We start from the raw sequence: 25,411 nt of genomic DNA, 5'->3' as shown, positions 1-25,411 counted from the left end.
CGCTCATTGGAAATGATAAACTTACACCCCAAGCTTATTGGCATTGCTTCCAAGACATGCGCTCAGCAGACACATTTTAATACAACTATAGCGCTTCATACCGAATCTTTTTTTAATCAATATTGACAATGGTGTTCGGTCAATAAATAGATACCGATTTTATCAACCAGCTCTAGTTTAAAGATTTTTTAAACCCCCTTAACTTTTTTCGATTGACTACAGATCGAACCACTGTTGTCCTATGACTTGCCTCATTAACTTAACTTGACTAATTAACGTAGTTAAGCTTTTAAATTACACTTTAAGCTTGTAAAATATCATGTATGGTCTTCATGATCACAAAATATTATTAGAAATTACAAAAAGAAAAATCTCTTAATAGAAGGGCTAATATTTTTGCATTAAACTGTATGTGTACATGTATAACCAATGTTTTTCAGATTTTTGTTGATGACTTTGATAAAAGCGGCTTCAAAAACAAATGGCTGACGCACCTGACTGACGATGAGCAGCCGGACGGGTTTGAAGCGGTAGGACAGGGGAATAGCAGACAGTCGGCCGGTGGTGATCGCAGCCCAGAAGACGCAGGTCAAGTATCCCGCAGTCTTGTGAGGCAGATTCATAGGGGGCGCCACTGCATACGTGTACACAAAGCCTGTGTATGAGCCCTGAGGTTCACACATTCAATAAGACATGAGTTCAAATCATTAACCACAGGCTCTCCAATTCCAGCGCTAATCACTGCTTACCACTATACCATCAGAAAAGAAGAGCACCAGACCCCCGAGGACGTGGATCCCGAAGAAAGACAGCGGGAAACTGTGTGCTTTGCCAAGCAGACAGCAGCTGAACAAGTCTGCATGACCTGTAGAGAGACAAGAAGGGAAGACTCCTAACAAAAGCATCCATTTTGGCTTTTATGGGCATCATATGACAGGTATGGATGTCACAGCTAATCAAGGTTGCATTAATTTAACCAAATAAATACAGACAAAAAAAGTAATATGAGAAATTAAAATAATTCAAACCAGCAGTTTATTATTTGAATATACAATACTGTCCTAAGGTCTTAGGCCAGCATCATAGTTAGTTCGTTTTCAGACTTGCTTAAGATACAAACAGGATATATGGCAAATATGTACACATTGTACACACATTTGGGGAAAAAAAAGGAAACAATTTCCAGGTTCTGTGTTTAATGTGACCTCCCTTGGCACCAAGCACAGCTTAAAGGGTAATGAAACACTCGACTACTGTTTTGAGACTGTAATAGATTTATGTGTTGAGCATCAATTAACACAGCGTTAGCACCTGTTAAGCCCTTTTGCACTTTTCACCTCAGACTTCCATTTATATTCTTGCGTGCTTACGAATGCGGCAGACCGTAAACGGAACTAGTTTCGCATGTGAAGCGTGAGACCAATAAAAGATCAAAACTTGACCTTTCTGTACAGCAATTTTAAACATGGGGGAAATCCCTTGCTTTTTAATGTCTAATCAGCTTGTTTAATCCCGCCCCTTTTGCAGCGCTGTGTGACATCATTTTGCAAACTCAAACCAAAGACTATAGAATACACAAGACCGGTCACTCGTATCTTTCTGAATGAGGAAAAGTGTAGCGGTCAATGTGGTGAATAAAGCCCCGCCTACAAGTCCAATCCAATCATTGATCGCTATATGGCGGATAAATCCCGCCTTCTAGTACAGGAACCAATCATCGATCGCTAAAGACTGACGATACTCCAGGGGAGGGGCTTGGACCAGACGTGAGTATCTGCAGATTTTGTGTGCTTTGGATGTTTAGAAATGATGAGACAGTTGTTGTTTAGTTTTATTATTGATTCCTAATATGAAACTCAATCATAAGTTTGGTAAGTAGCTTTGGAGAATTTGATGTTTCCCCATTCAGACAGAATGCCCGAGCATACTGCATGAGAGGGGTTTCAAAGATGGCCGCCAAGTGATATGACTTGCCTTAAAGGGACTTTGCTCAAACTCTAGTGTGAAATGGGCTTTAGCTTTAATTGTGGGAGAAAACTGGTTTCCTTTGAGCTTTTGTCTGCTAATTTTATCTTCTGGGTTTAAAATTTTCATTGGGGCAGGGTCGAAATCGGTGACGTAGCATTCATCTGCAAGTGAAAACACTAGTGAAATCTCGTTATTATTCACTGACTGAGTTTTCTCATGCTGTGAAAACATTCTGCTTCTTGAACCTTTTTAACTAAAACAGGGAGGTTCCATGACCCTTTAAATCATTCTGGAGAGAATGACCTCAACTTTTCTAAAATAAAATGTTAGGTAAAATCAGGCCTCTTTCAGCCCTCCCCAGAGTTTGTTTTCAAACAAAAACCTATAAAATAAAAACAATATTCTGCAAAAAAAGGAAAATGCTATTTTTGGCAGGTCATTTTCTATGGCTGAAAATTTGGTGCATTCCTAGTTGTAATAATGCAAACCCGGGAAAATTTAAACCTGCAGCTCCACCCACAAACACTTTAGCAGATCCCGGTTGAATCAAGTCATGAAGATGCTGTGCTCAGCTGGGTATTATTAGAAGTGTGAGGGAAAGTTAGTGTTATTGTCTCTACCCAAAGATGAAACTGCTAAGAGTCAGTGGTTGAGGCTTATTTTTGCAAAAATACCTCAGCATTATTGTCCAGCCTTGTGCTGTTCGAGTTGTCTATTGATGTAAGGGACTTTGTCAGTACATGGATCAGTGGATCATGGATCAGTTTATTCCTCCATTTCACAAGTGTAAGTTCGATAAAAATGGTTGCCTCCTTGCTTTCTCTAGCTTGCAAATTATGTATTTATTTGTGTTTTGTTACTTGTAACTGCTTGTATTGGTTAAGTATTCGGGGGGGGGGGGGGGGGGGATTAGCTTTAGCTTAGATTAGCTTTGTGCTAAGGAGAGGTTTGGGAACAAATGAAATCGCTGAACGAATCATGTGGGAGTCGCTGGGGATAATTAGGTAAAAATAAATACATATTAGAAGACAATGAAAGTGTTTTTTGACCTTGCTTCCATATCAGCCTGTTGTTGGAGACCCTTAAAACCAAAATATGAACCTTTTTAATGTATAATAGGGGCTCTTTAATTAATTCCAATGGCAGAAGGGCAGCAGAGTGCACTTTCGAGAAGCATGTGTGTGCAACAAGGTCAAAGTTTGGTATTCAATTGTATTCGGTTACTATGTAAATAGTAAGTACTAAAGTAAATAGTTACACATTTACTTTATATTATTTAATATATTAATAATTATTAAAAAGCATTTACAGGTTCGTTTTTGGTTTTTAGCCAAGTGCATATAGAATTTTTAGTTTCGATCCAGAATTTAACTTTCTTTTTTAGAATTGAATTCACAATCCCATCAAATCAGACAATATTTCCAAAGGCACAGGCAGAAATGCAGCCCAAACCAGGACAGATACTCGTAGTATTCTCAAAGAAGTACATTTCACTTAAGGTCCAAGCACTCATTGAAAACTATTTTTAGACAATTAGACCAAATTTCTACTTAAACCTGTATTTTCTGTTTGTATTTTAAGAAAGACACTGAGAAGTTATTCTATATGGTCATTATACCACCAACAAATAATGTAATTTTGGCCTAAACCTTTGCATAGTACTGAACATTAAAAAGGAGTTCATTCCTTTGATGAAAAGCCAATTTTACATTACTCCAGGCATCACACGATTCATCAGAAATCATGCTAATGCTGATTTACTGCTCATGAAATTCCAGTATTATTAGCTCCTGTTTATTTGAATATAGGACAGACGTTCAACAATCTTACTATTGGATGTCTCTTTCTGGCCGGTGTCTTCTGCTAGGATGGATGTTCCCCGGGTTTTTATTGCCAACACGTCTCCATCTAGTAAACGTCGACTAGGGTCTGATCCACACATGAACAACCGCTCTCGATATATCAGGACGAATATTGCGATGGGCACAGGAAGCTGAAAGAAAACAGAGTTATGATTGGGTTAAATGGAAACTTCACCCAAAAAATTTAATTCTGTCATGATTTACTCATCTTTCACTTGTTCCAAACTTGTTTGAGTTTCTTCTGTTGAACACAAAGGATATTCCTGGCAGCCATTGACTTCTGTAGTATTTTATTTTACTACTATTGCTGACAAGGTCTACTGCACTGTAAAAAATATCTGTAAATTTGCTATTTTCTGCATTTATGTTTTTATTTACTTATTTTTTTCCCCATTTATTTATGCTTCTGGATTGCATTATGAGACCTTGATCTTTCTTCCAACAACTTTTAACCTAGAAAAGCGACTTATATTGACATTTTTATTGGTTTAAAGTGATATAGTGTCTGGGTTGGTGTTGTAGATTACGCTACAAAACCCTTGCAATAAACTGCCAGCACATTTTCTGTTTGTTTACAGACATTCTTATACATTATATAATTTCTACAACTAAAATGCCCATCAAAGTCACTTTAATAAACTGTAGAGTTGAATTTTCAACTTCAAAAGTTGATAGAGCAGAGGTCAACATCCCATAATGCAATTCACAACCGTAAATAAACGAAAAACACTTGTGAATCACAAAATACAGAAACTGTTAATTAACAGATATTGTTTATAGTGTGATTTCCAACATTTTTCTAAACATTTTTATTGTGCTTGGATTTTTGGGTAAACTATACCTTTAAGCGCAATTAAAGATTGTATTAATTGTAAAAGAATCGTTCATTTGAGATGGTTCTCTAAAATGATTCAGTTGAACTGCTGAAACTCTCCTTCGAAGATGATTTGCATAATAAAACAACAGAAAGTCTCAACTCAAATTTAACCTCTAAACTTTTTAAAACTCGTTGTTTTAAAAGATCTAAACAACAGTACACACAGACATGATCTTTTTGTGTTGTTTTATGCAAATATAACACTAGAAATATGTCAGTAGAAAGTATCCTTTATTTTTAAACTACAGAATTAAGTTCCTCTGGAAAACATTTTTCATTTGTCCACATTTATAAATACATTTAAACTGCATTGTAACATATACTGTACATTACCTTTCAATTGTACGACGCTCACAAAGGCTGCATTTTTTGGAAATTCTAAATATACAGTTGAAGTCAGAATTATTAGCCAGAATTATTATTATAATTAATTATTATAATTTTTTTTGCCTATTTTTGTTTAACGGACAGATGATTTTCAACACATTTCTAAACATAATAGTTTTCATAACTCATTTCTAATAACTGATTTCTCTTATCTTTGCCATTATGACAGTACATAAAGGCTTAACTTTAAGGGTAATTAGGCAAGTCATTGTATAATGATGGTTTGCTCTGTAGCCAATCAAAAAAAAAATTGCATAACGGGACTAATAATATTGATCTCAAAAGGATTAAAAAACTGCTTTTATTCTAGCCAAAATAAAACATATCAGATTTTCTTCAGAAGAAAAAATATTATAGCAAATACTGTAAAAAAGTCCTTGCTCTGTTAATAATTTGGAAAATATTTGAAAACAAAAAATAAACAGCAGGGCTAATCATTTTGACTGTATATATTTACAGGCATTTTTAAAATGAAGCCTTGCTGAAATTAAAGCATTAATGTATCTTAAAAAAATATTTGCCTGGCCAGTGAAGATCAACATCACAGAATAACCAACAATTTCTTAAATTTGATCTGTTTGTCATCCAAAAGGGGAACGACAAAACCTAAAGTGTGTGCTTTAGTGAGTAAAGATGAGGTGAAGCGTCACAGTTGGATGGATGTTTTCTGCACCAGTAGTTTAGTCTCTCATAAAGCTACATGACAGAGTGAATGCAAATGATTAGCAGAAGCTGTGGTTCCTTCCTTGCATTCATAACCCAGCAACTGTCATGTAGTAGTTTACTATATACAGTTGAAGTCACAATTATTCGCCCTCCTGTGATTTTTTTTTTTTAATTTCCCAAATGATGTTTAATAGATTAAGGAAATGCTCACATTATTTTCTATAATATTTTTTTTTTCTGGGGAAAGTCGTATTTGTTTTGTTTCGGCAAGAATAAAAGCAGTTTGTACATTTTTAAAACACATTTTAAGGTCAAAATTATTAGCCCCTTTAAGCTATATTTGTCTTTGAGTGTCTACAGAACAAACCATCGTTAACTTTCCTAATTAACCTAGTTAAGCCTTTAAATGTCACTTTAAGATGAATACTAGTATCCTAAAAAAATATCAAGTCAAATATTATGTACTGTCATTACGGCAAAGATAAAAGAAATCAGTTATTAGAAATGACTTATTAAAACTATTATGTTTAGAAATTTGTTGAAAGAAATCTTCTTACCATTAAACAGAACTTGGGGAAAATACATAAAGAGGGGCTGATAATTCTGTATATAATTTCCCCCCCTTCTCGATATTGTCCAGGGGTTAAGCATGTCAGTTGCACTATTGTCTATAGTGCAACTGACATGCTATACTATCACTATTTGTCCAGTTTAGTCATGAAGCATTATAGATCAGTGTGTACAGAACTGTTAGATGGGAGCAGTTGCCAAGGAGACAATCTTGATTCTCGTCTTTTATTCAAATAGGCTCCTGGTTGGCTCTTCCTTTCACTCGAGCTGAGAGAGTATTTAGTGTGCAGATTATACACGCACACAGCTGTAAAGATGCTTTATAATGATTTCCTTTCTATGTAAGGTAATGTTTTATGTAATGTGCTTTGCAAAGTTACAAAGCTAATAGACACAAAGAGCATTTATTCTATTTAATATCTGTTCAAGGTGATGAGAATCAAGAGGTGATTGCTAGGTTTGGCATTGATTCCATTAAAGGGATAGTTCACCCAAAAATGAAAATGACCACATCATTTAATCTGCTACATTTGGTTTTAAACCTTTAGGAGTTTCCTTCTTATTAAAATGGCACTTTTGACAGATAATTTTCAATGGCGGTAGCACGTGGCGCAGTGGGTAGCACAATCGCCTTACAGCAAGAAGGTCGCCGGTTCGAACTCCGGCTGGATCAGTTGGCATTTCTTTGTGGAGTTTGCATGTTCTCCCCGTGTTTGTGTAGGTTTCCTCTGGGTGCTCCGATTTCCCCCACAAGTCCAAAAACATGTGGTATAGGTGAATTGGGTAGGCTAAATTATCCGTAGTATATGTGTGAATGAGAGTGTATGGGTGTTTCCCAGTGATGGGTTGCAGCTGGAAGGGCATCCGCTGCAGAAAACATATGCTGGATGAGTTGGCGGTTCATTCCGCTGTGGCGACCCCAGATTAATAAAGGGACTAATCAGAAAATAAAATAAATGAATGAATTGTCAATGGCTAAAAATTTGGTGCATCCTTAGTTTTAATCGATCGTTCACAGCCAGTCATGAAATGGCCTCCACGTTGTCCGGACCTGAATATTATAGAGGTACTATGAGATTAATCTAGAATAAACAAGTATTTAAAAGTATGCTGTAATATCAAACCTTTTCTCTCTAGGTCAATCTACTACTTGGATCAGGGGTAGGGAACCTATAGCTCGGGAGCCACATGAGGCTCTTTGACCAAAAATACATGGCTCTCCAGCTGTCTCTCTTCAATAATATTTTAAAGTTAAAAATTATAACTGTGACTAGAAATCAGTTTCCTATTGAAAATACAATTACAATTCCATTTTTATTGTATTTCCTACAGCAAAATGAATAAGAACTCAGTTTACAATAAAAGTACTTTTTAACCAATGCGCATATGTGATGCTGTGTTTTAACTTGAATCTTGACACTTATAAAGGGCAAGCAACTTTCATTTCTATGGTAACCTCACGCATGTAAATTCAAACATTCATGAGTGGCGATGGCAAAAAGAAAAAAAAAATCTATAAATTGTCCTTTGTCCATACATTATGATGCGTTATATTTGTTTATTTTTGAATTGTGCATGAATATAAACAAAGGTTTTGTTTATTAATAAATAAAAGTTTTGTTATATACACACCCCCAATGGCTCTTTAAAAAATACATTTGATAAAACAAATCAGAAATGGCTCTTTGCTGAAAAAAAGGTTCCCGACCCCTGACTTAGATCATACTACTTCTACAATATTCAGGTCTGGACAATGTGGAGGCCATTACATGACTGTCAGTAAACAATCATTCATTCATTTTCTTTTCGGCTTAGTCTCTTTATTAATCAGGGGTTGCCACAGAGGAACGAACTGCCAACCTATTCAGCACATGTTCTACCCAGCGGATGCCCTTCCATCACTGGGAAACACCCGTACACACTCATTCACACATACACTGCTAACAATTTAGTTTACTTAATTCACCTGTAGTGCATGTCTTTGGGTTTATGGGGGAAACCAGAGCAACCGGAGGAAACCCACGCTAACACAGAGAGAACATGTAAACTCCACACAGAAATGCCAACTAAACCAGCCGAGGTTTGAACCAGCGACCTTCTTGCTGTCCCACTGCACCACCATGACGCCCTGAGTGAACAATCAATTAAAACTAAAGATGCACCAGATTTTTAGCCATGGAAAATGATTTGGCGAAAATGGCATTTTCCTTTTTTTGCATGGCTATGATTCGTTAATTTCAATAGCTGATCGATGTGCAAAAGCAGCAGAGCACGTGTGCACAACAAGGTCAAAGTTTAAAAGTGCTCTGTATTCCATTCTGTGGATATTTCACTAATATATTATAATATAATTGTTCCTGTTGCTTGAAACAGGATGACTGTGCGGTCATGGCAACGCTTGAAAAAAATTACGGCTCTCGTTCTCTCAGCTGTGTTCTGTTAAACACAAAAGAAGATATTTTGAAGAATGCTGATTGCTGGCACCCATCAGACTTCCATAGTAGGGAAACATATTATTATGGAAGATGATGGGGTCCTAGCAACCAGCATTCTTCAAAATATCTTGTGTTTGACGAAAGAAAGAAGCTCAAATAGGTTTTGAACAAGAGAAGGGTGAGTAAATTCATTTTAATTTTGGTGTAATCTCTGCAAAAGGTACCAGACTACTCTATGAGAGCCCTTTTTGGTTCAAAAGGAACTCCTTGGGGGAACTAAATCTTGCTGTACTGTAAATTTTAAAAAATGCTACAGTATGTTGACGATACAATTCTAGGAACCACAGTTGCTGTGATTTTTTTACTATATATTTTACAGGTTGGGCAGCACGGGGGCTCAGTGGTTAGCACTGTCGCCTCACAGCAAGAAGGTTGCTGGTTTGAGTCCCGGCTGGGTAAGTTGGCAGGGTGAGTTAGCATGTTCTCTCCATGTTGGCGTGGGTTTCTTCCAGGTGCTCCGGTTTACCCCACAGTCCAAAGACATGCGCTATAGGGGAACTGGATTAACTGGCCATAGTGTATGAGTGCATGTGTGTGTGTGTGAGTGTGAGAATGTCAGAGTGTATGGGTGTTTCCCAGTAATGGGTTGCGGCTAGAAGGGCATCCGCTGTGTAAAACATATGTTGGAATAGTTGGCGGTTCATTCCGCTGTGGCGACCTCTGAAGTAGGGACTAAGCCAAAAGAAAATGAATGAATGGATATTACAGATTTTCTTCTGTGAATCTCAGAATTAAGTCCATTGATTCCAGAACAAGTAATCAGAATCAGAATCAGGAATCAAACAGCCCTAAATATTAGGTTCAGCCTAAAGTCCCTGATTTTTCAAACTAATTTTGGCTAAAATGAAATTTGTTTCGAGGTAATTTCAGCAGTTCAAACCAGTAACCATTGACATAGTATTTGTTTTTCCTGTTATGAATGCCAACGGTTAACATTTCTTTTGTGTTCAACAACAAAAAAATGAGTGCAAAGGTTTGGAACCACTTGAGGGTGATAACATTTTCATTTTGGGGTGTTTCTACTGTATTTTTTAGCAATACATTTCTGGCAACCACAGCCACCATGTTTTTTTTTTGTACAGAAATTTTGACAGGGAAGCTCAGAATTAAGTCCAGAACAAGAAAGTAAAATCACAATCTGGAATCAAACAGCCCTAAATTCTAGGTTCAGCCTAAAGTCCTTTGTATACTTCAAACAAAAATCTAAGTAAATGATTGAATCAAATGAACCGAAAAGACAAATTTCAAACAAAATCCGGCCAAAATAAAATTTGTTTTGAGGTCATTAAAGCAGTTCGAAAAATCTCAACCAAAGCACATTTTATGCGAGAGTTCATATTGGCTCAGCAACATTTTTGAGCTACCACTGGTCTGTGGCGATTGCACAATCAGTGGGTATGTCCTGTAACTCCACCTTTTTTGACATGCAGCAAATAGAAAACAATATAAAGATGTGTTTGCCCAAAACTAAACTATTCTGTCATCATTCATTCATCATTAACTAGTCACAAACCTGTTGGACTTACTTTCTTCAGTTAAACACAAAAGAATATAATTAGAAAAACCTGCAACCACTCTTCCATGGTATTTGTTTTTCCGACTGTGAGTGTCAATGGTTTCTAACATTCTTCAGAAATTCTTCTTTTGTGTTCAAACAGAGCAAAAGAGACTCAAATGTTTGGAACCACGTGAGGTTGAATTAGTATTTTTAGGTGAACTATCCCTTTAAGAAAATAACAAGCTCTTTAACCCTTGTATTCTGTTCAAATTGACCACCCTTTCGTTATGTTGGTGGCTGTTTTTGTCCCATTGACTTCCATTATAATGACATTTTTTGATTGTAAAGCCATGACAGCACATAATTATGTATTCTTGATTGTTGGTGGTTTTCCCTGTTGGGAAGAAGTAAAAGTTGTTATTTTTACTGTTGATCATCAGTTGACACTATTAACCCTTTATGGCCCGTTTCCACTGATTGGTATGTATGGTAAGCTTTTATGGCCGTTTTCATTGTCAAAAGGTACCAAAAAGCGAATCATACCATACCACTTTTTAGATACCCCTTCCAAAGAGTATCTAGCTCATCAAAAGGCTACCAATAGTCGAAGCGAGATGCGCAGCTGAATGCTATTGGTTTATAGAGAAACGTCACTAGCTTGTGCACAAGCCAGGAGAATGAAATAGAAGGAAGCGCCATTTTTGAATACACAGCCGAGACGTTACACCGTAATAATATATACATATAATAATTAGCCATGGTTGACCTGAGCTCAAACAAACCTTGCCGTCGTCATGGTGAACAGCCACAAAGCCAAGAAGAACAGAATCTGCCCCGTCCTTTATGAGGCCATCTAAGCGTGACTGGTTTTACTTTCTCCAGAGAGCTCTGCGATCACTCGCCACGCATCTATATTTGAAATAACAAACTTCTTGAGCTGATGATAATAACGTGCGCTTGATTATTGAAGAGCTTCTGACATCCGATCCTTTCAGAAATGGACAAAAGCAAGAGTGAAGTGCAAAAAAACAAAGGAGAAGCCGGAAAAAACAAAGGAGCAAATGATTCTTTCAGCAACCTAAAATATGAACAAACTGCCATGTTCAACTATTGTCATCACCTTTTTGACTATTATGAACTCAGAATGACGAAATTACTTTCCAGCCATTAGATAGGCCGGCGCAAAAAAAGTTTCTGGCTTTTATATGGAGTTCTATGGAGTAAAACAGCAAATTATAGTGTGCATGCGTAAATACACTTACCGTGTTTACTATGTTCTGTGAGTTGAGCTGCTTATTTTGAACTTCTCAAACACATCAAGGTAAGTGCGCAAAGGTTTCTCTCGCACACAAACACACACTATACTTCATAAAACGACATAATTTTAAGCCAGAAGCCAAGCCTTTTTTTGCACTGCAACTGATGATCAACACTAAAATGGAGAAATTTGACCCCTTCCCAACAGGGAAAACCACCAACAACCAAGAAAGCATGATTATACGTTGTCATGGCTTTGCAATCAATAAATGTCATTATAATGAAAGTAAATGGTGCAAAACAGCCCCAAACATACCAAAAGGGTAGTCAAGTTGCCAAGAGAGTGTTGAATTTTAGAAAACATTCAAAGCATTTTTCCCAAAAATTTGTCAAAATCACATTTGTCAGCAAAAATCATTCAACGCAAAGAAAGCTGTGGCCAAATTAAGACTCCAAATCCCCCCAGAGTGGATGAAAACATGCCGAAGAGTAAGGATGGGTACCGAAACTTGGTACTTTTTTGATATCAGTGCTACATTTTAAAACAGAAGTACCGATAAGCTCTGACGTTAACGATTCTGCTATCGGTACTGGAGAATTATTGCTGAATAAACATTACTTACAGTAGCATAATTTAACTAACCTTTTCTAATTTGCGATATTTAATATTCGTCAGCACAGTTGGCAATCTCACATGAGAAATGCTTGTGTTTCCCTCAAAGGCATCAAGTTTAAAAGCCTTCACAGTTCCCGGCGCACTCAGTGGAGGCTCGCGCTAAGCGCACACACATAGCTTGCGACACATACTCATGCGCACACACAGCTTGTAAGCTTGCGGAGTGAACCAAATGGGTTGTATTTCCTGAGTGGACAGTGACAATGTCCGTTGCAACAACGCAACAAGTTGTTTTCTTGTATAAGCGGAAATGCAAGCAATCTGGCTAAGTGAAAGTATCTTTCAAAAGTGCATTAACTGCAGAAAGACAAATGAAAAGTTTTTGACCGCCTAGCTACTAACGGTAACGTTACATCATACACATCATTATGAAAACAGTCAATCATGTAAATTAGTATAATATTAATAGTTTAATAAACACACTCATTCGGTTACAATGAAAACTATTTTTTTTCTGCAGTAGCCTAAATAAATCTTAAACATTATAAATGCTTTTACATCAGCTGTATTTACAAATATAGCCTATGAATAGCCTAAAAATAAACTTTGCTTATTAAGAAATTATAAAAACATTGCAAGATGCTCCAAAACTGCATTAAACTTAAACTTAGGATTAACTCCTAAAACACTGTTAACTCATTTATGTGAATGCGTTAATGAAAAATCATTAACATTTAACTGCATTTTGCAACTCAAAGAGGGTATTTTCAACTGCAGGGAGCACAATAAACCAAGAAAGATCCTGACTTCTGCCAGAAAAGGCAAACATATAGAATTTTCTCTACATTCTTTTACAGGAAAAAAAAAAGAATTATTTGTTTTACAATTATTGTTTTTGTTTTATTTTACATTGAAAACATAATAATAAAGTGTTTTTAATTTTGTTCAATTCGTTTTTTCGTTAAAAAAAACACTACAAAAGTACCGATAAGAGAACCGTTAAAGTACCGAATCAATAAGTGGTATCGATAAAAGTAGTAATACCGTTAAAACCTTAATGATACCCATCCCTACTAGGCATGGGACGATAACCGTTTTTAAGGCAACCGTTTTCCACGACTTGGAAAAGTCAAGCTTTTAAAACCATCCAAATTTTCTGTAATACCATTCCTAAGGTGTGTGTAAGATTTTTTATTTACATTTTTAAACATTTTTTAGGAAAACAGTATCTCCAGCAGATATGCAAGGATGCCATTTTAAATCGTAAAGAAATCTGTGTTTGAAGACAGCAAAAGTCTATGATTCATTTTTATTATTTAGCCTGACGTGTTTACTGCTCCAAAATATTTTAAATCTTTCAAAAAATAAAAAATTCTGTTTTCAAAGGGGAAAAATATGTCGGGTTTTACCCAGACATATAAAAAGAATAGATGTTATAACAGTGATCACAATACCATGAAACCGTGATATTTTTATCCAAGGTTATCATACTGTCAGAATCTTATACCGGCCCATGCCTAATCCTACCGAAGAGCACACAAGTGTTAAAGCCAGACTCACATTGATGATAGCCATGATCCAGAAGGCGTAGGAGACGTTGGTCACCACCTCTCCGTCAGTGTGAAGGTGGACGTTGGACACGTTGTGCACATGTCTGCCCGCCAGCTTGTTCCTCAGATCTTCTAATGATGTTGCGTTGACGCTGCTGTTGCCGATCACACAGCTGGTCTCAGACAGAAAAGGGTCAGCAATCAGGGGACTCACTAACGCCCCGAGACCCACAAAAAAGTGGAGAGCCTGGAGGAGATCAGAGAGAAAGAGCACAGCAGACAGACAATCAGCTCTGCTCTTCTTCTAAGACCAGACTCTGACAAAGAAAAAACTTTTTACTGCAACTTTATGTAACATAGATTTAAAGTCTGATTGAATGCTATACAGGGTGGGATGGTGGCTCAGTGGTAAGCACTATCGCCTCAAAGCAAGAAAGTTGCTGGTTCGAGTCCCGGCTGGGTCAGTTGGCACTTCTGTGTGGAGTTTGCATGTTCTTTTCGGCTGAGTCCTTTTATTAATCTGGGGTTGCCACAGCGGAATGAACTGAATCAGCGACCTTCTTGCTGTGACATGATGGTGCTACCCACTGCGCCACCATGATGCCCTATAGTTTTATATTATTAATATAAAATAATGATAGTAATAATAATACTTGTTTATTTCATCTCAGCTTTTTAAATTTTTTCAATTAACAAATGTGGTTTTAATCTAATGTAGATGTAAAATTAATTTTTAAACACAATAAACCACCACAAACGTATGATTTTACAATGATTTGACTTGAACTTTACGTTAAACCTTGCAAAAACCAATAACTAAATCTAAATTTAAACTAAATCTGATTAATTTACACAATGAAACATTTAATTTCAGATGGCTTTTTTGTGTCTTAACAATTAAAAAAACATATAAGGTTACATTCAATTTGAAATGGCAATCTCCAAACCATACTCTGATGGAATGGGGGGCAAAATCAAAGGTTATCATAGGCCAACTTTGGCCCGCAGGCCCTAGTTTGAGCATCTCTGCTTTAGACTGTGGGAAGTGTTTCAGGTAAAGTGTGCTGCTTGTTTGTTTTGTTAGCTGTACTGTATACGTTATGATGTAATGTTCTCTGTTTGATTTATGTACTTCTTAGGGACCCCTCGAAAATGAGATTGCTCATCTCAAGGGGCTATCCCATTCAATAAATTCAAAGTCAAATTTAAGGTTAATATTATTAGCCTCCTTAAGCTATATTTTTTTTCGATTGTCTACAGCAGTGTTTCCCAACCCTGTTCCTGAAGGCACACCAACAGTACACATTTTCAACCTCTCCCTAATCAAACACACCTGAATCAACTCAGCAGAACATTAGAAAAGACCCCAAAACCTGACACGAATGGGTCAGATAAGGGAGACATACAAAATATGTACTGTTGGTGTGCCTCCAGGAACAGGGTTGGGAAACACTGCTCTACAGAACCATCGTTATACAGACAACTGCCTAATCACCCTAATTTACCTAGTTAAGCCTTTAAAAATTCACTTTAAGCTGAATACTAGTACCTTAAAGAATATCTAGTCAAATATTATGTACTGTCATCATGGCAAAGATAAAAGAAATCAATTAGAAATGAGTTATTAAAACTATTATGTTTAGAAATGTGTTGAAAGAAATCTTTCTGTTAAACAGAAATTGGCGGGTAATAAGAAGGGGGAAATAATTCAGGAGGGCTAACAATTCTGACTTCTGAAATTTTTAATTCTAACAATTTTTTTTTCAGACCAAACCAAACGCTGACCTGCAGGAAAACAGTGGAGTCTTTCTGGTAGATCTTGACCAGCTGCAGGTTAGAGATGGTGTCGATGATGCCCATGGCAAGACCAGATACTGCCATGGCAAATGCCAACATAAGAAGCTCGTGGCATAACGGTATGATGGCAAAAACCACAGAGATTATGAGGGTGGAAACGGCTAGAGATGACAGCGAACATACAAGCCTGACAAAACAAAACAAGACAGACATTGGGCAATAACTAAACTTGTTTTTTGCACTAGATTACAAAACAAAGGCTATATGCAAAAAAATAATAATAATAAAATAAAAATAAAATCAAAATTTCACCCTTATATCCTTAAATAGTGTAATAAATAAATTAATAAATATATTTGTATAATTAATCTGTTTTGTTCAAATGCACCAAAATATATGTCCTATATTCACTGAGAAATGGATCAAAATATTCGTTTTCAAAATGGAGTGTGCTCAATAATGTTGAGCACTGCATGTATCAAATATTTAAGAGGAATTAACTCATTTTGCTTTATCAGTTGTTGATAAGATTTCACAGTGGCTTTTTGATCCTGGAATGACTTTCCACAAACTGCATATTCTTGGCATAAGTGCCTGATAAACAATAAGACATGGTCATTTTAATATACCACAGCCCATACTTATTAGAACAAGCCAAGAAAAGGTGATTTGAACATTTTTATTTAAAGAAGTGATGGTGAACTCAAAGTCTGAATGGAAAGTTTTGCAGTTTGGATCATCGTTTTAGCAATATTTTGATATTTCAATATTTACAAAGAGAATTGAAGACAAAACCCTTTTAAAATGCTTTCTATGTGTATGTATGAAATCACTTTCTTAAATTTAAGTGAAACAAAACACTAAAATGGGACTTCTCTTCATCTTTGACTCTTTAACAAAACTCTTTTCAAATTTCAGGTTTCAAATCCTCTTTATTAAGAGGAACTAGAGCACATAAAAACTGTGAAACCACTTTGGTGTTTTGCATTAAAAATAAACGTACTAAACTCTTTTAATAGACAGAATACAGATTTAAAAATGCAAGAAAATTGCCTACTTTGACTTTACAAATAACTTTTAAGGAAAATAAAAGTCAAAATATGAGAAATAGTGTTTTATCTAGGCCTGTCATGATATGACTTTCTGTTGTACGATATAGTGCACCAAAAATCTATTGCGATAAACAATATTATTTTCATTCGAAGACCATTTTATGCCACTCATCATTATATAATGCCAGAATGACAATATAATATCATCACAATACAAGCACACTCCTCTAAAGCTCACATCATATTTTATTCTTCGATATTCTATTATTCTATAATTTCAACAATTTAGTAGTCAGGTATTGGAATCAGAATGTGAAAACGCATATGCTAAACAAAAAATAATAAATGTTAGCAAAAAAGTGCAAGTTAAAAAGTAACAGAGGCTGCGATATCTGCTAGCAGATCTACAGTATTTTCAGTTGTCAAACACCCACATGAAAATATACCAAAGTAATTCATAGTAAATACTAGGCATGGGACGATAAGCGGTTTCAAGGTTTACCACGGTTTGGAAAAGTCAAGGTTTTAAAACCGCCAAAGTTTTCTGTTATACCATTCCTAAGGTATACATGTAAGTTTTTTTTTTACATGTTTTTTACATGTTTTTCACAATTATTTTGTTTAGTTTTTAGGGCAACAGTATCTGCAGCAGAAAAGGACCCTCTACATTAAAAGCTAATGGTCCAAAATATTTGAAATGTTTCTTAAAATAAAATATATTGTGTTTAATGGGGGGAACGTTGTTGTTTTTTACATTTTAAAAGAACTTATTTTAGTGATCACAGTAATAATCCCAATACCATGATATTTTTATCCAAGGTTATCATACCGTCAGAATCTTATACTGGCCCATGCCTAATAAATAAATACTAGTGTTTTTTTAACCACACTGACACTGACACCTCCAATAGCGATAGAGATGTTGCACAATCAGCTAAAATGTTGCTAGAATTAGTTTTTATGTATGTGTGATATATATTGCATTATCAAAAGTGATTGAGGTCATGTCTGTGTGTTGTGCGGCAAGTCCATATAATGACTATCGTGGCAGGCCTGGTTTTATCACCATTAAGTGTAACACATACATGCATGTAAATATTAAATGATTTAACTTATTCTGGCCTTTACCTACACATGCTTTTATTTCTTTATTTAAATAAATCATTAAAAACTTATTGGTGACAAATGAGCAAAATCTATTGGTTTGAATGATAGTGACAGTAGAAAGATATAATTAGTGCCTGATGTGTTTTTTTTTAATAATATATACATTATTCATTTACTTCATGATATTTTAATAGGCGTATATCTTCTGTAAACTATGGTAAAAACGTATTAGTATTTTTGCACTTTGTGCTATATTAAATAGGACACGCTGGCATGTTTGTGGGGGAAAAGAGAAATGAAAGCCGTTTAACTCTTTAATAAGTAACAGAGAACACGTGTGTACAAATCTACAGAGATAAACAAGCTAATGTTATCTGTAAGGAGGAAATAAACAGAAAAGGTAGTCTGACACGGAAAGCACAAGTTTACAATAGGGCTGGGCAAGATGATAAAATATCATATCCTGATGACAACACTCATCAGAATTAAACATATACGTTATGGTAAATCAGCTGCATGGTGGCGCAGTGGTTAGCGCTGTCGCCTCACAGCAGAAAGGACTGGTTCGAGTCTCGCTGGTTCAGTTGGCTTTTCTGTGTGGAGTTTGCATGTTCTCCCCCTGTTGGCGTGGGTTTCCTTTGGGTGCTCCGGTTTTTAGAACTTGTGTAAATGTTGGATTGAAAATCTATAAATGGTAAATAAATGAAACGTAGAAATAATAATAAATGAAAATTTATAAAATACTTTTCAAAAATGAATGCTTATATACAGTCAAATAATTATTTTTGCTGCTTGTTAGTTGTTTTTAGGACAACTTAATTGTTTTATGTTCAGTCCGCTTAGATTTGTAAAAACAATTATGTTAACTTAATTGGTTTGTGTTAGAACAACATGAAGGAATTGTGTGGAAGCCAGCATTTTTTTACAGTGTGAAACTACACTGTAAAACCCCAAAAGCTAAGGTAACTCAAATCGATTGCAACAAACCATTTAAGATCAAAAACTAATCCTAATGAGTACTGTGAACTTAATCCATTTGAGTAAACGATGCAATTTGAGCACAGTAAAACCCAATAAATGAAGAGAACTCAAACCAACTGAGAACTGTAAAACCCAATAAGTTAAAACAACCCAAACCGTTTGAGGAAACCGATTGCTACAAACTATTTGAGTTAAAGACGAATCTATACGAGTACTGTGAACTTACTCCATTTAAGTTGAAGTAGTAAGGTATTTAATTAACTCATTACCTTCAACACTGAGTTCAAAACTCTTTTCAAATGAGTAGAATTAACTTTCAGTCATTTTTGAGTTAACTACACTCATTTCATTTGATAAAGTCGACTGTTGGGTTTTACAGTGCAAGTGTAAACTGTATTTTGCGAAACCACAAAATAAACGACAAAGCAAAATATTTAAAGAAAGACTTCGTATTATTTCAGTCCTAGTTTTCATTCATTCATTCATTTTTCTTCACATTAGTCTCCATTTCAGAAGTCACCACATCGGAATGAACCACCAACTATTCAAGCATATGTTTTACACAGTGGATACCTATCAGGCCACAACCCAGTACTGGGAAACACCCATACACCTTCACACTCATACACTACAGCCAATTTAGTTTATTCAATTTACCTACAGCAGATGTATTTACCTCCTAGTTTTCAAACAAAAGCAATTCTAAGATCTGAAGATCAAAACATGATACTTCAGCAGAATCACTTTTATTTCCTTGTTTTTCTATCAGCAGTATGCGTGGAACATTTCTTTGGTACAGTTTAAATGAAGGGTGACCGACAAAACAAACTATAAACCAATTGACATACTGATTATCACTAGCAACATCTATGCCAAGGAAACGTTTGTTTAAAAAACCATCCAGTTAATCCTTGATATGAGATCCCTTCAGTCACCACAGCAGAATAAACCACCAACTATTCCAGCATATGTTTTACGCAGCGGGTACCCTTCCAGCTGCAATCCAGTACTGGGAAACACCCATATACCACACACTCATACACTATGGTCAATTTAGTTTATAGCGCATGTCTTTGGACTGGGGGGGAAACCACAGCAGGCAGAGGAAACCCACTGAATTGCCAAACGGTCCAGTCGGGACTCGAACCAGCGACCTTCTTGCAGTAAGGCAACAGTGCTAACCACTAAGCCACCGTGTCGCCTGAATGTGAAACTGTGACATCAAAAAAGCAAGTATTCACTGTATAAAATGCTGGGTTCCACACAATTCCTTCATTAAGTTAACTTGATAGTTTTCACAAACTTAAGTGGATTTAACATAAAACAATTGAGTTGTCCCCAAAAAAACCTTAAGGAATGTGTTGGTTCCACTCATTTTAACCTCTTAAAGTCAAGTGCTATTTTGGGGTTTCTGCCTGGATAAAATTCAAAAGCTTCCCAAATCCACATGCAGAGGTGTAAATGCAAAAGTTTGGTATCATTTTAAACTAAACCCTTTGAATTTTCATAAAACTACGTTGAAAGCGATTAAAATAATTGTAGATGTTGTCTGTGCCATGATAAACTCCTCCAAAAAAAGAGGTGCTTTTTTTTTGTAAACTCAAATTTGAAAGTCTGTCTACCTTTTAGGTTCTGTGTTCTAGGTTGCTGTAATTAATTTTGGTGGTTCCTGCACATGTCAGTAATCATAGGAAAAAAGAAAAATGTCTCTATCATAATTTTTGCAAAGGTTATTCTATTGCAACTGATGAGAAAATGAAACTTATAGGAGTATTGGGCCAGTACGGACCTTTAAAATAGGCCAAATAAGTAGTTTTTAAAATCTTTTTTTTGGTTAGTTCCAAATCCTCATGGTAAAGGTATTTTTGAATGAAAAGGAACTTCACATAAGTGAACTTTATCATGTCTTTATCTGTAAGGCAAAACAACAGCAGGGAAGCGAGAGTTTTTATGGCTCAAGTCCCAGATAACTAAGACTGAATGACTTTAATGAGCACATGACCACTACAGGCTCTTCCAGACAGAGGCCACGGAGAAGTCTAAAGTATTTATCACAAAACTGATAATGATAGCATTCATGATGATTAAAGCATGCCAAATAAATAATTAAATAAAGATTTCCGGTCCTATTTACATGTGCATTTCAAATGTTTAATCTTATGAGGAAGTGTAAATGTGGGGAAAACAAAAACTCCTGTTTCTCTTATTCTAATAATCCTTAATTATACTGTTTTGACCCTGCATTTGAGCAATCAGAATTACTCATGAACCAAATAAATCAGTCATTATATTAATGGCCTCAATAAAGATGATTACCACCAATGTAGGTCAAAATATTCAAAGAAATCTGACTTTAATTGATTCTTTGAAAGCCCTCTTTTCTCTCAGTTCCTCTTTTTTGTGTGTGAAATGGAACTAGGGTAGTAATTAAAGACCTTTCTGTAAAAACACATCTGTAAATAATATGTTAAGATAGGGAAGTTGACATATAACTGGTGCAAACTTTATTTTATTTACCACAGACATTTATTATCAAAAATGGACACATTTATAGAGGAAACTGCATGTAGGATCACTCAAAAAACTATGTTGATACATTTTTAAGTACAAAAATGGTACATTGCATTAATATAAAGTCATAATAACTGCGTGTATAATACTTAAACACTTATTTTATAATATTGTTATACTTAATTAGGCTAAAGCAAGTCATGCTACTGAAATATTTGTCAACCACTCAATATAAAGTGCAGTTTAATTCTGTTTCCATCAGAATCTCGCCAAAACACTCACGTTTTACTGAAGAATCCTCCAATTGTGCTTCCAAGAAAGAGGAAAAACTGCTGGGAGAAGAAGACCAGGGTGATCTCCTGTAAAGTGGACTGAGTTTGACACCTCAGGTCCAGGATGGTCGGACCCAAAAAAGCGACACACAGTCCAAAACTGAAGAAAACACTCCAGTACGTGAGGGTATGCTGCCAGTTACTGCGGAATAACGCGCAGATCCGTTCGTTGAGCAGATAAGTCATGCTGGAGAAACTTTCTGAAGTGTCTCTGGAGCATTTGCAATTCTTCTTAGGCATGAGAAAACTTGTCTGAGCGGAGAGTCGCGTGCTCAGAGCGACCAGAGCGACGATGCTTGTCCGACTCCCAAACGAGTCGTTCATTCAAAGCGGTTCTTTTAAAAGATTCGGTCAAAACGACTGATGTGGAGAGGCGTTGGGGGTAACATTTCGGAAGTGTGTTATGGTGTTTTATCAATGTGTTTTTTTTTTATGATCTTAATATGCAGAATTCAAACTCAAAACGTGTAGGAATCGTTTTAATGCAAAATTCAAACACCCAATTAACCAATACTGTAAATAACGCTTAGTATTTCAAATGAGATAGTTCATCTAAACACCACCAGGCCACCCTAAATGTAGATGACTTCATCTTTTAACCCTTTAACTGCAGGCCCATAGTCAGCCTGAGGAGAGAGGTGGTTCTTTTTTCTCTAAATGTGGACCGTTTAGCAAATATATGCCTCATTTTCTATTTAAAAACAGCAATTTAGTGACATTTTAAGCATTATTTAAATTTAGCTTGTCGGATGGTCATCATAACCACACTTTTTGACTATTTTAGCCAAAATAGTATTCAAATCAATTTTCATATGAGCCGCTTTTGGTGCTTCACAACTTTTCATTGGTAATTTTTTGTTTCAAGAATAAAGTCCAAGATTTAAAATAAAAGTTAATTGTAAAATGTGTACAGTAAAGATGACTTCTCGTATGATTGTGTTTTCTTGCACAGCTGGATGTTGTACTCATGAAAAATATTTGTTAGCAGAGGATTCTTCTTAATCTTAAAGCCTCTTTCAGTGGGTTATTTTCACCATGATGGCATAGCATGTATGGGACAAATCTGTGTATCTTTGTCAGTGGGGGTCGGTTCCCCCCACGGCTACGGGCCTGAACAGTCACTATCCCACAGGTGGGACATTTGCTAGTAGGCCTGCATTTTTCCAAAACTTAAAGCTTATCTTGAAAACTATATAACATGCATATATTACCTATCATTAAGTGTGAATTCAAAATGTAGGGTGAATGCTTTAAATTTGATAGATGACTAGTTTCAAATGAAATTATTACTCCAGTCATTATTGCTTTTATAACTATTACCATTAATAATAATAATAATAATAATAATTAATATTAGAGTGACTTCTGAAGAATCATGTGACTCTGAAGACTGGAGTAACGAAGCTGAAAATTCATCTTTAAAATCACTGGAATAAATGATTTAATAAAATTTGATAAACTACTTTTGAACAGTTATTTTATAGTGCAATAACATTACACAACTTTACAATGTGTACTGTATTTTTGATTAAATAAACGCAGCCTTGGTGAGCAGGAGAAGCTTATTTTAAAACATTTAAAAATCCTACTGAAACATCAAAATCCTACTGACCCCAAACTTTTGACCGGCAGTGTGTGTGTGTATATATAGATATATATATATATATATATATATATATATATAAATGCAGTGTCAAAATGGTATATATATATATATATATATATATATATATATATATATATATATATATATATATATATATATATATATATATATATATATATATGTACCTTTCTGTCTGGGGCACAAGATATTTGTTCTATAATTATTTCTAACAGAATTGATGCTGTCTGTTTACACAGTTGTCGAATTGTTCATTAATATGGTACTAGATACAACAAAAGAAAAATGCGTTCATATTAGATTTGAAACGTCTATACAGCAGGAAGTTTGCATTCTAGACTGCCATGAATGCACTCAACTCTGTCAAAGTTGTGGATATGTTTTTTTACTGATTTTTCAGTTTCTTGCACTGATCATCATCCTCATGCTTCATAAGTCCTCATTTTATTGTCAGGAAATTGGTATTAGTTTTGTTATTCCTCAATGTGTATTTAGTTTTTTTTTGTGACCCTACCCACGTACTCAACATTCCCATATGGCAATGCAATCTTATGGAAATTCAAACCAAATGAGAAAATTGAGGCGTGTGGTTTGTAAGCACGGCTCATTTAAAAAAAGTGTATGTTTTCATATCAGTAAAGTTGTATAAAATCAAACAATTTACCCACTTTTCTGACTATATATAAAATAGTTAGGTTTCCTTGTGAGATTGGGCTGGGTTTTACCAAAACAAGCCTTCCCAGAATGTTCCATGAATTGTTTATCTGAGGTTTTTTAATTTTGTAAATGGAATGAAATCAAAGTGTACACTTCTTTAGAGTAATACTTGTGCTTGTATCTGTGCATGGGCTTTACGCACAGCTAGTGTTTTTCAGCCAATGATAAACCTCCGGTAAAAGCTTAATGTGACTATTTTCAATTTCACAGGCTTGCTTTTACAGCATCAATGTTGTAATGTAATTACAATACATTCAGTTAAATAGACTTAAGCATTCATTTAGTTGTTCAAGCATAAAACGAGATGAAAGACTGTGTAACCGCTACCACTGTCAGTACCAGTACCAGTAAACTTCATTGAAAATACTTACTTATTTACTCCCAGGGCTGTTTATATCGAAGTTGATATTTTGCCACACCATGTTGGTGATTCGTAACATCTAACTTTTACGGGGTGGGTTGTTAGCCCAAATCTCAACCAGCAACATGGAGGACCAAACATTGAAAATACTAGGGTAAAATAAATGGTCATATTTTAAAGACATGGCAGGGGAAAATGGAACTTAATGCAGTGCTTCTTGTCAAGTCTGAGACCCACTTCATATCATATATCTATCAGGTGGTGAAGATCGCTGATTTTTAAAGAAATCAAACCTTAAACGTTGCAATTTTATGAGACAGTTCACTGGAAGCCCTGGGGATGGCTGGCTGAAAATTATAAGTCCATATGCATATACCCAATTGGTTCCCTATGAACAAAATCATGCACCGTTTTTTTCTCATTTTAAGACCATTTCAGTTGGATGTACGTCACGATAAAATTATCTAAAGACAAGTTCTCTTTATGTAAAAAATAAGAAAAAAGACAAACCTGTCATGACTAACAAACAAAGAACATTCAGGGAAAAAAATGTAAATTGAGCAGGACTTTGGTCCTGTATTGTATTTAATGTTCTGCTAAAGAAGAAAAAGCCACCTAGATTTTTTTATAACTTGAAGCAACAGGATAGTAAAACTAATATAAAATGTTCATTTTTAGATGAAATATTCCTTTAAATATTTCTGGAAACACGTGAAGTTTTCCCAACTAAAACGAATTGATTCGCTAAAACGATTCCAACTCTATCGTGAGGCGATCAATTCCTCAGGCGTTTTCAAACGTGTGGTGACTCAAAAGAACCGATTCGCTAAAAGATTCAAACACCCAAAACAAAAAGAAACTGATTCGTGCGACAGGTGTGTTTCTCTGCGAGTTCGTCCTCCCACATAATTCGCTATCAAAACTAACAAAACCGAGGGAAAGAAATCACGCATTGCTGCCTGAGGCGACATCATGTTTGGAGGCTCGTGGTTTACTGTATGTTTCATTTCCAGCGTAATGATATGACAGGTTGGGAAAAGTTCTTATACGTCTTTTTCAAGCGTTATCTTAGCAATGTGATACAAACATATTCATTTAAACACAGTTGTATATCTGTGTGCCCTGCAGTGTATAATCACTTAGCATATTGCCAAAACCAAGTCCTTGTTTTAGTTTACTTTGT

The 25,411-nt window shown here is 35.6% G+C and overlaps 1 protein-coding gene across 1 annotated transcript in view; it reads right to left on the bottom strand.

Moving 5' to 3' along the window:
* Positions 1-21,844, bottom strand: part of mfsd4aa (major facilitator superfamily domain containing 4Aa) — a 33,559-nt gene extending 11,715 nt beyond the window's left edge. The window contains exons 1-6 of the mRNA XM_056468632.1: positions 21,477-21,844; positions 15,532-15,730; positions 13,757-13,993; positions 3,799-3,961; positions 750-865; positions 495-668 (exon numbers count right to left, since the gene is read on the bottom strand). Coding sequence (XP_056324607.1) covers positions 495-668; positions 750-865; positions 3,799-3,961; positions 13,757-13,993; positions 15,532-15,730; positions 21,477-21,766 — 1,179 coding nt within the window. The 5' untranslated portion in view covers positions 21,767-21,844. The remainder of the gene's footprint in view (positions 1-494; positions 669-749; positions 866-3,798; positions 3,962-13,756; positions 13,994-15,531; positions 15,731-21,476) is intronic.
* Between the last annotated feature and the right edge of the window lie 3,567 nt (positions 21,845-25,411).

Source organism: Danio aesculapii, chromosome 11 (genome assembly GCF_903798145.1).
Source record: "Danio aesculapii chromosome 11, fDanAes4.1, whole genome shotgun sequence".
NCBI classification, from domain to species: domain Eukaryota; kingdom Metazoa; phylum Chordata; class Actinopteri; order Cypriniformes; family Danionidae; genus Danio; species Danio aesculapii.
This window is presented reverse-complemented; position numbering and strand designations above follow the sequence as displayed.